At 44.2% G+C, this 13,635-nt stretch overlaps 1 protein-coding gene across 9 annotated transcripts in view; it reads left to right on the forward strand.

The window, feature by feature from the left end:
* Positions 1 to 8,361, forward strand: part of THUMPD1 (THUMP domain containing 1) — an 89,456-nt gene extending 81,095 nt beyond the window's left edge. For 5 of the 9 annotated variants that reach the window (XM_042971360.1, XM_042971361.1, XM_042971359.1 and 2 more), the window contains 8 exons: positions 245 to 346; positions 1,012 to 1,072; positions 1,180 to 1,215; positions 1,299 to 1,366; positions 1,490 to 1,584; positions 2,580 to 2,662; positions 4,116 to 4,266; positions 4,867 to 5,448. In XM_042971360.1, the coding sequence (XP_042827294.1) occupies positions 245 to 346; positions 1,012 to 1,072; positions 1,180 to 1,215; positions 1,299 to 1,366; positions 1,490 to 1,584; positions 2,580 to 2,662; positions 4,116 to 4,266; positions 4,867 to 5,078 (808 nt within the window). In that variant the 3' untranslated portion in view covers positions 5,079 to 5,448. Of the gene's footprint in view, positions 1 to 244; positions 347 to 1,011; positions 1,073 to 1,179; positions 1,216 to 1,298; positions 1,367 to 1,489; positions 1,585 to 2,579; positions 2,663 to 4,115; positions 4,267 to 4,866; positions 5,449 to 6,504; positions 6,644 to 8,189 lie in introns of those variants that run through there. The other 4 variants (XM_042971365.1, XM_042971366.1, XM_042971364.1 and 1 more) reach the window with 4 other exon arrangements.
* The last annotated feature ends 5,274 nt before the right edge of the window (positions 8,362 to 13,635 follow it).

A 13,635-nucleotide genomic window follows, 5' to 3' on the forward strand; every position in this document is an offset into this window, starting at 1 on the left:
AGGAGTAGAAGGAGAGAACTCGAAAGACCGCTCTGATTGCAGGTGACTTGGCAGCAGACAGGGGTTGATTTTTCTTTAACCTTAAATGGGGTCTTCATTTCTCTGATTGTGTTGTCAGTCTGTGCATCAATGGGAGGACAGTGTAGGCATATTTGAATCTAGGCCTTCAAGAGAGCTGGGAAGTTAAAAGGCAGAATTTCTGGACCTTGGCTCCTGGACTATGTATATATCTTTCTCATCCTAGAAAGCTGGATACGATGAACTGTGAACTAGCTGCAGTGAAGAATCAGATGGCAACTGCAGAAGAAAATCTGAAAATAGCTACAGAGGAAATACACAAGTGCAAGTGAGTTCAGATACTGATCAGCAGAGGCTCATGAAACCCCTGTTCATTTCTTAGTTTGAACCTTGGTACAATGGGTGGACTCCACGAACGAAGTATACAAACGCAAATTCAGAGGACATATCTATAGGGAATTAACAGAAAAAGATAACTATTAGAAAGAGTAAAACAGTTAAGTTACTAAACATTTCCACATCTCCAGTGCTGGCCTGACCATGTGGAAACTTCATCCATGCCAACATTCCTGAGGGGTGGTGTCACATGTCATAATCTATAGGAAAGCAGTTTGTTATAAGATGAAATCATACCCATCAACATGGTAGTGCCATTTGATGGCCTTGGTCTTTGCAACCCTGGGAAACATGGTGAGTACAAAGTTAAAGGAGAATAGAGCTTTATGATGAAAGGCACTTGTCATATGATGAAAGATTGAAAATGGGAAGGAATTCTACAAACTCTGAACTCTGTAGGCAGGGAATAATGAGTAAGGAAAGGATGGAACAACCACTTTGGTCCTACTGTACATTTATAATTATGTGAAAAGTGTTTCATGTGTAAGGATAAATTGTATTAGGAGACAGATATGAAGTTGATGGGAACATGGGCAGATTATTTAAAATCCTGCGCAATATTAGGCCTTATTTGACGAACGCAATTGTAACTCACAGGCAACAAATTGAACAAACACGAGAACAGCTGCGACAGAAAGAGCTCACCTTCAGACACCAGGTAACTTGAATTCTGCGTGACGTATTAAACCCTTAGCACCTCATGCTGGTGAGTGTAGTGGCCCTTGGAATCCCTAAACACGGGCTTTTCCTTGTTGGCTTTTTCAGATCGCAGTTTATGAGGAGAATGCTCAGCACAACTGGGTAAGTGTTTTCTTTTTTTCCTCCTCTGTCTCTTTGGTGCACAGTCTGGCATGACTGAAGGTGGATGTGTTTTTCTCCCCCAGATCAAGACTCAGATCTGGGAGAGGGAGATGGCGAAGGAGAGGAGGGAGGCGGCCCACTTGAAACACAGGTGGGTGATCTTGACATGTGTTTTTAATGGTGTGTCGAGGGATGACAGTTGTGCTGTTTAGTGTCTTGTAGAGGACGTGGTGTTGCAACTCTTATGGAAGTCCATTCTTTTTCTGTATCCAAGACTGGACATGATGGAAGGAAAGAGGCTGCTTGAGGGATACATGAAGCAGAAACCAATGCCTGGAAGACCACAGACCCAGAACCCTCCAAGGAGAGGTAAGGAGCACATGGTGATGGGCAGCAACCTAATTTCTTCTGTGCAGCCTGTTCCTGGGGCCTGGAAAGAATCACAAGCACTAAGGACATCAGGTTGTCTGAAGGGGTGATAGGAGGGTGCCCCAGGCAGTGGGGCACTTGTCCCTGTGACTTGTGGAGCTTATGCCCCTCCCCCAACTGCAGACCCTCCCGCCTCCTCCAGCATCCCCTAACTAAAGAGATGAGTCTGGAGGGGTGACATGCCATCATGTCACATGGCACCTCCTCCTTCTTCCTACCTTGACTCAATTTTATTTTAGTTTTTGGGGGGAGAAGGTCATTTATTTACTATTTTTTATGTTCCTTTATTTTTGTCTTATTTTTTCTGAACCATATTTCCTACATTCCTAAGTTCAGGTTCCATATAGCTTAGTCCCCTGATGCTATCAGTGCAAGTGTGAAGCTTCAGTGCTAAATTCCCACAGTTTTACTTTTCTCATTAGTATAATATCAGTCAAGTATATTTCTATTCGGAAATAGTTACATAATACCTGCTCACATGTGGAAGGCAGCTTATAGATAAGCTGGAAGATTGAACAATTCGCCTGGAGCCAGAAGAAATACACCCATGCTCTTCTGTGGAGGGTTTTTTGATGTTGTCCCAATCAGTACTCTCATTTTTATTCTTATCTGTAATGAGATGGTGAGTTATTACCCCTAATGTACATTGAGAAATGGCTATTTTGGTGACGCTTTCCAGATTTCTATTTGAACTGACCTGTTGCAAGTTATTTGACTAATTATGAAGAACACGAACCAGGGCCCTATGGTTTCTTCATTAACAAGATGGGATGGATCTCCCTTTATCTTTGGGGTCACCTAAGGCTTTGTGGGTTACTCTCTGCCTCTCCTCATGGTCTGAAGCGTGGAGAAAAGTTTAAGATGTCACAAAATGTGGTGTTTGTTTGAATTCTGCACAGCCTATTAAAATCGGAATAAACCTCTATCCCTTCTAGAGCCTTTAGCCCATCCAGAAGCTGGTGTCGCTCCGGTAAGTCACAACAACAAACACTCTACCAAAAATGCGGAAAAGGACAAGGTAAATGCTGGGGCCATTTTCAGTTGTAAGTCTGTTGGGAAACCCTCTTTTGCAGTACAGCAGTCTCTATGGCCTTTTCCCTTTTCTTGTGTGTTGTGTGATATGTCTGCCTGTTTCTGTTTTCCCAATGCACAGCCTTAACCCAAGAGTCTACAGGCTCCTCTCTTTGCAGCCTGTCATCGTTTTCTGGAACGGTTAGTAGCCAAAGGAACTTAGAGGTTGAGGGACCTATGGCTTTTCTCATGTGTTCTGGAGATAACACCAGGGAGATACACTGCACTCCATACTAAAGTCTCTAGGCTTGTTGACTACTACTATACCGCCTCTCTGTGGGATCAGTGTTGTTGTTGTTTTCCTCTTAATGGTCATGTGATTAACATGTTAAAGCTATTTGTTAATTGGAAATGCGGAAAGACTTCCCTCTATCTTTACATTGTGTGCCTTGTACAACTTAGAATGCACAAAGTCATTGTCATAACTCACCACCTTCACCACCTTCACGTCTTTGTTGGTAAATGAACTGTTGGGAATCCTTTAAAATGTATCTTAGGTAAAAATATTCTGAACACGAGGTCCTTCAGTTGTGTTCATAGGAGCAGGTTCTGTTTGTCTCCAATCAGCGTTAGAGCTGATACCATCGCTCATGACACATCCATGGAAATTTACACCAAAATCAAAACACATTTGCATTAATTCTGTTACAGGAATTTCAGCCTCTTTTTTTCCATAGGGTATATATTACTCTGTGTCTTGTACTGTGCTCAAAATCAGAATTCCTTATGAATTCAGGTAAACACATGTGGGCTTAGTAGTCGTTGATAAGTAATATGTTCCTCACAGCAAACACTTTCTCAGTTCCCCTGCAAGACTCCAGGAGTCCCCAACTCCCCATGGGGTTGTGGCCTTTGACAGCAGTTCCAGAGAGGGAAGACCCCTTTCGCAGGGAGGGAAGCAGAGGGGACAAAATAAGGAGCCGGCAGTGAGAACTTTTCGTCAGTAGTAGCTGTGATTTCGTGTGCAGAGAATCAGGTGTTTATTTGCACTCAATTTTTTTTTGTGTTTGGAATATGCCAAAACCAGAGCTTCTATAGTCACTGTAGTGGAGGGATGCAGGGTGATCCTGGACATAGATGTCTGACTGTCTGGAATATGCTACTTCATTAGATTGGAATTACTTCTTTGATTCCTCTAAAATGAGATCATTTTGTTCTACATTCTAAGCCATGGGCAGGGACATGTGGTGACCGTAGTTTAACCTCCAGCATTTATTTGCCTAAGCTGTAGGCGGTACCCAGTGGGAGAGATGGGGTTTTCAGGTACTGATGCTACTCCCTTGGATCCTGGTGGCTGAGAAGTTGGCAGGTGCTGACATATTCTTCTGTGGGTTTCAGCTGTTTTTGGTATTGGTTGTCTTGTCTGCTATATGCACATAGCTGTCACTTCTCTTCTGCAGGGCAGCGTGGATCCATGGGGACCTCCTGTGTTAACTGGAAGATTCTGCACACCCTACCCTAGAGGTCCCCCCATGGGCTATAGGGCATGTCCACCTCCTGAACCTTGGTGGCCCTGGGGACCACCCCGGACCTCTCTACCTACACCACGTGGTAAGATGATCTGAGCAGTATGATTTGACTTGCAAAGCACCTTCATCTAATTGTTGTTGTTGTTGAGTCTTGGACAAGGTGCAGAGGTGGTACCACAAACCATTGCAATGCGAGGGAAAAGCGTTTGCCGCCATAACCACATTCCTTGAGTTTCTCTTGATCAACATATCATCTTTGTGTCATTTCCCACACGCTGTGTTGGTACAGGTGTCTCTTGTGGAGATGGAATGGGGCTGTAGACACAAAAGCAGACATAGGGCTTCAGCAGATGTGTGCTATACACAGTCCATGTGCTGGGCTATGGGAGGCATGAGGCTCAGCCTAATGTGTATCTGTCCAGGTGAGCCACCAGCCATCCGTAGTTGTTTGATGAGTTATGAAAACACCTGAGCGAGGGCGTTTATGGGTCTTCATCAAGGTTTAGGGGTGGTTCTCCCCTTTGCCTTGGGATCACCTGAAGCATGTGGGGCTACCCTCTGTATGTGACTTGGGATCTGACTGGGCCAAAGAGTTTAAGATGCTTGAGGAATGAGGGGAGGGTTTGTTTTTTTAATCTCTGCACAATCTCCTCAAATCAGAATAAACCTCCATCCCTTCTAGGGCCTTTTGCAGATCCAGAAGTTGCTCCTGTGAGTGAGAACAACACAGACTCTAAAAGGGCCAAGAAGGATACAGTAAACACCGTGGCCGTTTTCAGTAAAACTCTTCTGGGAAACTCTCATTTTTCTGTTCAGTGCTCTCTCCTGGCACTGTGTCTGTTTTGTGTGTTGTATGATACGTCTGCTTGTTTTTCTTATTTTCCAAATGCATAACCTTAACCCAAGTGTCTATGGGCTTCTCTATTTTCTGCCTGTCAACTCCTTATAGTAAGTTTAGAAGCCAAACGTATTTAGAGGTGAGGACCTTAGGACTTTTCCAGTGTGTTCCTGGAAATAACCCAAGTAGGATGACCCCACACGCCACCTGGAAGTCTCCTGGCATGCCTCATATTCCCTGGACCTCCTCAATGTGGAATCATTGCTCTTGCTCTTTCTTCCTTTCCTGTTTCTGTCTAGGGGATTAACGTGTTCACAAAATCTAAGGTTATCCTTATGGTTCGAAAATGCAAACTGCCTTCACTCCAACTTATATTTTTGTATGTGTCATTTAGAGTGGTCTTAGACAAACTAAATTTCATACCCATCACCCTTCAGCCTTTTTTTTTTTTTTTTTTTTTTTTTTTTTTTTTTGTGAATGTGCTGTCCAGAATCCCTTCAGGTGTGCCCTGGGTATAAATACTCTGAACTCTTTTTGTGACATATTTGTCCTAGAAAACATGCACTGGAACATGAGTGGTGAAGAAGAGAAAATCCATAATTACCTGCATTGTAATTCCCCACTGTGTCCTTTATTTGTGTTCCCATGAGCAGGTTCTCTTGTGTCCTGGGTCACTCTTACAGGTGGAACATGGGCATTTACAGCAGAAACGAATGTGCATTTGTGATAATTCTGTTATTTAGAATTTCAGCTCATTTTTTCTAGAGGACACAATTACCTTGCAAATTGTACTGTACTTAAACTGAGAAGTACTTCTGAATTAAAATAAATTAGCTAAGCTTAACTAACATGTATAGATAGGTAGCATGGTTCTCTAAGAATATGCATCCAGATGTTTTTCAGGACCTCAGGATCCCCACCCCTCTATGTGTCTCTGTGCCTGTGGATAGCACTTCTAGAGAGCAGAAGACCCCATTGTCGGGAGAGAAGCAGATTGGGCACAGGCGGGGGCTTAGAGGCAGAGCTTTGAGCCACGAGGGCTATGATTCCATGTGTGGAGCCCGGGATTGTCATTCCTTCCCATTCAGAAGTTCTTCACTTACAAATAAGCAGCCTCTGTGGTGGAGGGGGATGAGAGGTGGCGGGTGATCCTGGACTCAGATGCCTTCCTATTGGGAATATGCTATTTTGTTAATTTGGCATTCACACCATATATCCACTAGGACAAGAGCCTTTGCTGTTCTACATTTGCAGAAATGTGAGGACACTAGTTTATCCCCATAGCATCCATTACCCACCCCAAAAGCTGTAAGTGGAAGCCAAAGTATGGGTAGAGGCTCCCTGGTGCTGATGCTGCCCTCTTGGAACCTGGTGGGGGGAAAGCTGGCCGGAGATGAGCACTGCTTCTTTGGGTTTCCACTTTTTGCTGGTGTTGATGCTCTGTTCTGTCCTATGAACACCGCATTCTTTTCTGTTCTGCGGGCCATTATGGATGCAAGAGGGCCTGGTCCTTTCCCAGGATGGCCTTGCAGGCCCTACCACATGGACCACCCTTCATCACCAGCCAAGGGCTGGGGGCCACCTCCCCCTCCTCCACCAGCTCCTCCACCTACTCCATTTGGTAAGATGACCTGACCTGGATGAGTGACTGGTAAAGCACATGCATCTTCTTCATGAAAGACTTGGTGGGAATGACGTAATGATGGTTCTGAGTCTTGGCAACCCACCTGCAAACCTGGCTGAGGACACTTTCCCATATCTCAAGTTTCTCAGGACTTACAATACAAAGGGCTGTGTCATTTCCCTGTAATGCGGTGAGCTATAGGTTTCTCTTGTCAAAAAGAAAGAGGATGTTTACACAAAGGCAGAGGTATCAGAGGTACTGGTGTGTTTTTTACAGACACAATGTTGTGGGTTCTGTGAAGGATGAGGTGCACCCCTAAATTTAGGTGCCTCAGGTGTCCTGTGTGAAATGGGGCACATGCGTTATATGACACAGACCTTGTGATCACCATAATGGAAGCACCAGTGAAGGAATGGGGGAAACTTGAATCACACAGGAATAGAAGGAAAGTTGTGGAAGGTAAGCAGAGTTTGAGGAGGTGTGGAGGAGAGGGTGTTGGGGACAGTAGGTTGGAGTTGGAAGCCATTCCTGGCAGGGCCCACAGCCTGGGCAGGGAGCTTGAGGACAGCAAGAGATCTGCAAAGAACTGCTTCATGGGTGCAAGCACAGTGTACAATGCGGTCATCATCTCCAAAATGTCAACTTTACCGCAGTGCACATAGTTCATAATCTAAATACAGTTTGTTGTTTCCCTTAGTTTTCTGAAAGGTCTGGACATGTATGCAAGAATGTGCTGGAGGTTTGGGAAATTAAACTTGGTCTTAGGAAATGCCTAAGTTTGTGTGTCTCAGTGAGACTAAAGGTGAAGACAGGTTGTAGATCAGCTGAGCGTCTTCCTTGGCCTTCAGCCTGAGTCCGACTGTTAGTGGGGATTCAGGGTTGACCAGAAGCCACCCCTGCTGGACTCCTGTCACCACACACCTGCATCTGCTGTCATCACCCTGCCTGCAAGTTTGCATCTCCGAAACTTCCCTCACAATATCCTGAGGCTTTGCCTGTGTTCCTGCTGTCTCATCCCTAATACCAGCTCCCAGTGGAGCCATCTCAGAACCTCAGCTTTGTTATCTGAGAAACAGGGATAGTGTTGGGTTCTGAGATCAGTATGATGAAGAGGTGACGACCACATAAGGAATTTGGAAAATAAACGGGATGAGTGGGCACTCACCCTCCTTAGTGTGTAAATGAATGTATCTCCACACAGAAGCTCATCAAGAGATGTTCATTCAATTCCATTAAACTAAGAGTATACTGCCTGAGGCTGAGAGATTGGCAATCCCTGTTTCAAAAGATACAGCAAAGACCCCTGTGTTTTCCCTATTAGAATCCAGGTCCTACTTCACACAGGAGGAAAAGATAACTCTGAGAAAGTGTACATTCAGGGATCTATATCTAAGACCTGAAGACAATCATCTTCCATTACCGGTAGACACACAGATGCAGCCACACAATTAAGTGTTCATCCAAGGTATATTTTCAAGGACAAAATGCATAGAGGAGAACAGAAGATCCCATTGCTATAACCCAAAATCTCTTTGCCTTTCAGGACAACTTGAAGTTTGAAGAGGACTCTAAACTGTGACCAATAGGCTGTGGCGATGTGATATATTTAGAAAAGTTGTCTGATATGCGTATTTGAATGAATCCTTTCCCTGACCATTCCTGTCCCCTCTATTTTGTCTGTCCTCGTTTCCTGTAATAAACCCATCATAGTTCTGCCTCTGTGTCAGTGTCTGCTTCCAGGAGGACCTACGGTCATTCTATTTCGATGCACACAGTGTGACTCCTGTATACACTGTCACAAACAGGTAGAATCTACAGTAATAGGGGCAGAAGACAAGTCATTATTTGAATGGTATTGACTGCACATGTCCCCCTGGATCCTTCTGGGGTGGTGGACACAACCTTCATGTAGATCTGGTGATGGTTGTGTTCACTCCTCAGTAGATACTCACAAGCACACGGCACCTGCTAGTCACAGTGGTGTGTGGTGATCAGCAAGACAGCCATCAGTCCCCAGGGAGTGGCTGATTTCTGATTGCAAGAAATGGATGAGGGGTCAGCAGTGTCTCTGGTAGAACAATGAGGAAACCCTGCATTAATCCAGGTGTTGGGGACTTTTCCCACCTACAAGCTACCTCACAGTAGCACTAATCCAGGTGGGAGCTGAGGTAGACTAGTGGTAGTAGTTTTTGGGGTGAGTCTTATGATGTCCCATATTTCTCCCAGTACGTTCTTTTTTTCTTCTAATTTTTGCAATGTTTGTTTACTTTTTTGAACGAGAGAGAAATACAGAGCACAAGCAAGGGAGGGGCAGAGAGGGAGAGAGGGAGACATAGAATCCAAAGCAGGCTCCAGGCGCTGAGCTGTCAGTCCAGAACCCGACCAGAGGCTCAAACTCAGGACTCACGAGATCAAATCTGAGCCGACGTCAGACGCTTAACTGACTGAGCCACCCGGGCTCCCCTCCTCCCACTGCTTCCTTAGTGAGGGATGGGCAGGGCAGAGGTCCATGACATGATACCCGTTCCTTCCTCACCACCATGGAGGAGTTGGTTGTAAGCATCTGGCTCTTTCCAGATCCTCAAACGCCATGCATTCTTCTCCAGAGCCCCTGACACCTGCAGGGCCCTCCTTTCTCCCAGGTTGTGGAGGTAACCAGCCCTCCAGCATCGTTGGGATCATGGCTGGGCCACCAAGGGGTCAAGGTCTGGCTGTCCACATGCTTCCCGGGAGTGTCTGGGAACAGCAATGCTGCAGTAAACATCATTATGAGCAGCTTCTGTAAAGAGGATTTTCATCCACTGTGATCAGGGCCTGGGCTTAAAACATGACAGGAGAGAGGGGGACACAGATATGTGGTGCCCTGATCCCTGGACAGGGCTGCACAGAACAGAAGGCACAAGGCCTGGGGAGAGGCAGAGAAAGAGACAGGCAGGAAAAGAGACAGTGAGTGGTGGGGGAATTGGGCAAGTCCTAGAGAGTGAGAGAAAGAAACAGAGGGAGACAGGGGTAGGGAGAAGCAAAGACAGAAATGAAGCACAGAGGAAAGGACGGAGCTGGTCACAGTGTGCGGAGGGGGCTATAGGCCACGCAAAAGGGGCTCTGCGAAGATGCTCTTAGGGTTGGAGGCAGAAAGGGTAGGACACCTGGGCATTACAGTTCCCTGAGTTCAAGGCTCCAACCTCACTGGGGCAAGCTGTGTCGAGGCCATTGCCCCTGGGAAGATGGGTCCCCCTCATTTTGCCTGGCGTGTTGGGGCCCAGTCTCAGGAACGGTCATGGAGAGAAATGGCTTGAGGGAGAGCATGCAGTTCATTAGCAGGTAAAGTCCAGAGTGTGCCCCATGGGGAGGTAACCATGATCTGTCTCCGCCACTTGCCCCAGTCCCTGCTCCATTCCCCACTGCTCCAGCATGACCTTCCTTATGTTCCACAGCCAGGCGTCAGGCATTGTGCTGCCCCCAGAGCCTATAGCCTGGAACTGGCACAGATGGATTATTGATCTCAACCAAAAGTATTTGAGAATAAGGTCCATATTCTCCTTCTAGCACTACTTATGTGCAACATGATAGGGGGTTGCTATTCTTACATCTACTGCTGGTCTCAGGATTCTGGATTGTAAGCGAGCAGTTTAAACCACCACAGCCTTCTCTCACATGAAAGGAGAAACCTATTTCTTCACCCAGCCTTCCTCTGATTGTGAAGAGATGCCATTTACTATTCGAAGGCACAATTATCTGAGTGTCATGGAAATTATTTCGTCTGTCTTCATCCCTGAAGCACCTTTCATTGAAAATATTACCCATGTACAGGCAGGAAATTTATAACAGATGCGTAACTCCCTCTAGGTATGCATTCTGACCTTGTCACATTTGTGTCATGAAACATATTATTGACAACTTGAAAAATAAGCTCTCAACGTCAAGATGGTGACATTAGAGAATGTGGTATAAAAGGAATTTCATATGTTCTTATTAGAAATAATTTTTTTAATGAAGGAAAATTTAAAATATTGTCAATTTTTTATTGAAATATAGTGGGCACACCATGTTGTATTAGTTTCAGGTATACATCATAGTGATTCCGTGTCTATACGTTATGCTCTCCATATACCTACACAAGTGTAGCTATCATGTGAAAGCATGCAACACTTTATTATAGGATTGACTATATTCCATAGGCTGTACCTTGTATCTCAATGACATATTCATTCCATAGCTAGAAGCAGGTGTCTCTTTCTCAAAGGTGGCAATTTTTTATTTAACCCAAGTATTTTGGTGGTAAACACTATTACCTGTAGTTCAGCATGTGTAAATTTGTAGTCTGTATTTCTTTGAATGTTGCTTAAAGCGTTACAAATTATTACATTAATAAATTCGGTTTCGTTCTTCACTCACTAAACAGGAGAAGGAAAAGATTCTTTTTGGGTCCCAGGCCCTGTGACTCAGACCCATTCTAATCTGGAGAACAGGCTTAACTGGACCAGCTGCACCCTCAATACTTTCAGCTGAGCGGCCATGGCCTTGAGCATTGCAGGAATTCCCACGGAGGCCAGCAGAGGGCGCGCACGCACCGCGAACAGGGAGGGGCCGGTTCCTTGCGCGCTCAGCGAAGGCCGGAGAAGGCGCCCAATTAAGCTTTTCTGATCCTGGGCGGCTCAGAGCAGGAAAGGTTCCCGTTGCTTCTGAGGACCCAGTGCCTGTGACTGTGAGCAAAGAGCCAGAGCTGGGTTTCCAGCAGGTTCCGCCGCCGGCCTCGGGGAGACCCCGGACGCTTCGCAGCAACTTGGCGTCTCCTCAGTGGTGGGGTGAGTACCGAGGAGCGGCGCTGGGTAGCTTCCCCAGAGGCACCTGATGGTCAGTGAGCTGCTCAGCCGCTTGCATTTTCTGGGCTGTTCCATGGTTTGTTCCTCGTTTTCCCTGCCGATATTTGAACAAGATGTTTTTCAGTCAAGGATCCGTGGATCAGGGGGTCCTGCAATGCCACGTGAGGGATGCTGGGGTTGGTTTGTTCCAGATTCAGGCTTGTTTTGGGGGGAGAAATCCTGACACAAATTTGGAGGAATGGGAGCAGCATTCAGTTGGGTAGTGAAGACAGGAAATGTTGACTCTCAGGACCTTCTAGAAGAATGAGCTGAGACCCACTTTCCGAGTCCTGCTGGAACCAGAGACCGAGGTAAAAACACAATGTGCCCTCCACATCATACATGCTTTTATTAATTTTCAGTGGGAGTTTTTTCCAACAATGTTGTAGTCGTTGAAAACAACTGAAAACCTGACACTTAGATTGTGTCATGAACCTCCCGTTATTTGAATATTCAGTATTATTCCTGCAACAGAATCTGTTACAATTATCCTTTCTTGTCTTCATTGGAAGAAATCTCATCAATAATACCTTAAAAACATACTCGTTACCTTATTTCCTTTTCAGTTGAGATTTGGCATGTTTTCTAATTTCTCAGAAACTCATGCAAATCTGAAATACTTTTAAATTGATAGCAGTTTTTACTAAAAGCTCATTCACAGGATCCCCCTGTGACTACTACTGGTCAAAGAAGGTAGCAAGACCACTTCTCAGTGTAGGCAAGATTGTACTAAGCAAACACTGTGAGTCAGTTTTAGAAGAAAACGCCTGATGTTATTTTGTCTTTATTAAAATTGATGCTTATATCCCCTGTTTGATACATTTCCACTTTTTAAAATTTTTTTCTGTTTTGCTCATTTCTCATTCAGATATTCGTAGACCTGACTGAGTTTTACATTCACCACACATAGTTTCAAGGCTCCTTTCTGTCCCTGTAAGAAAGAAGACAGACGTTGTGATGAGCGTGCAGCTTTCTGTAACTTCAAGATTTGTTTTTGTAGGTGTCTGTTAACTTTTTCCAGCCAGTTGAAAATACCATCCCACCTTGAGTAGTTCCATAAAAAATGGAATCTCTGTGCACCAGTATGATTTCATTTCATTATAGTTGATTTCTTCATTTGATATCTTATGTGTATGCATATTAGATGTTTTAAAAATGAGAAAATCCCACATATAATTGAATTTGAAAGAAAATTTATATCCTAAATGTAAAATTATAAGATTTGCATATTGAATTCATAAATGTAGAATTTTTGCATGTGAAATTAGGGTTATTTTCTGAGAAAGATGCCAGGGAATAACCATTTCGGGGGAAAGAATGGCAAACAGTTTTTATATGCCTGCCGTAGTTACTCAATTATGTATCTGTTTATGAGCAATTTTATGACAATGTCCCATTTTTCCAATTTATTAATGATTTCATAAGCTAAGTATATCACTTTTTATTCCAAGATTATAAAACTAAATCTTTTATCTTCTATTGCTGTAAGAGTCTTTCCATTTTATATTAATTTTTAACATTCAATTATATTAATTTTTTTAACCCGATGTAGTTAACATCGGGTTATATTTTCTTCAAGGTGTATAATATAATGATTTAACAATTCTTATATGACTCCCTGCTCCTCACCATAAGTTTATTCTTAATCTCCTTCCCCTATTTTTCACCCATCCCGACACCCACCTCTGGTAAGCGCCAGTTTCCTCTCTATATTTAAGAGCCTGTTTTTTGTCTGTCTGCTTCTCTCCAATTTGTTTCTTTGTTTTGCTTCCCAAAATTCCACGTAGAAGCGAAGTCATATGGTATTTTTCTTTCAGCACAGAGCCCAACGAGGGGCTTGATCTCCAGACCTGTGAAAGCATGACCTGAGCCCAAACCAAGAGCCAGATGCTTAACTGACTGAGCCACTCAAGCACCTGAGGTGAATGACTTTTTAAATGCATTGTTGGATTTGGGTTACAAATATTTTCTTGACAATTACTGTATCTATGTTCATCATAGATATTGGCCTGTTGTTTTGTTATTGTTTTGTAATATCTTTATCTGGCTTGGTATCAGGGTAATGGATGGCATCATAAAATGAATTTTGGAAACTTGCCTTCCACTGTCATAGTTTGGAATATTTTA

The sequence above is a fragment of the Panthera tigris genome, chromosome E3 (assembly GCF_018350195.1).
Source record: "Panthera tigris isolate Pti1 chromosome E3, P.tigris_Pti1_mat1.1, whole genome shotgun sequence".
Lineage (NCBI taxonomy): Eukaryota > Metazoa > Chordata > Mammalia > Carnivora > Felidae > Panthera > Panthera tigris.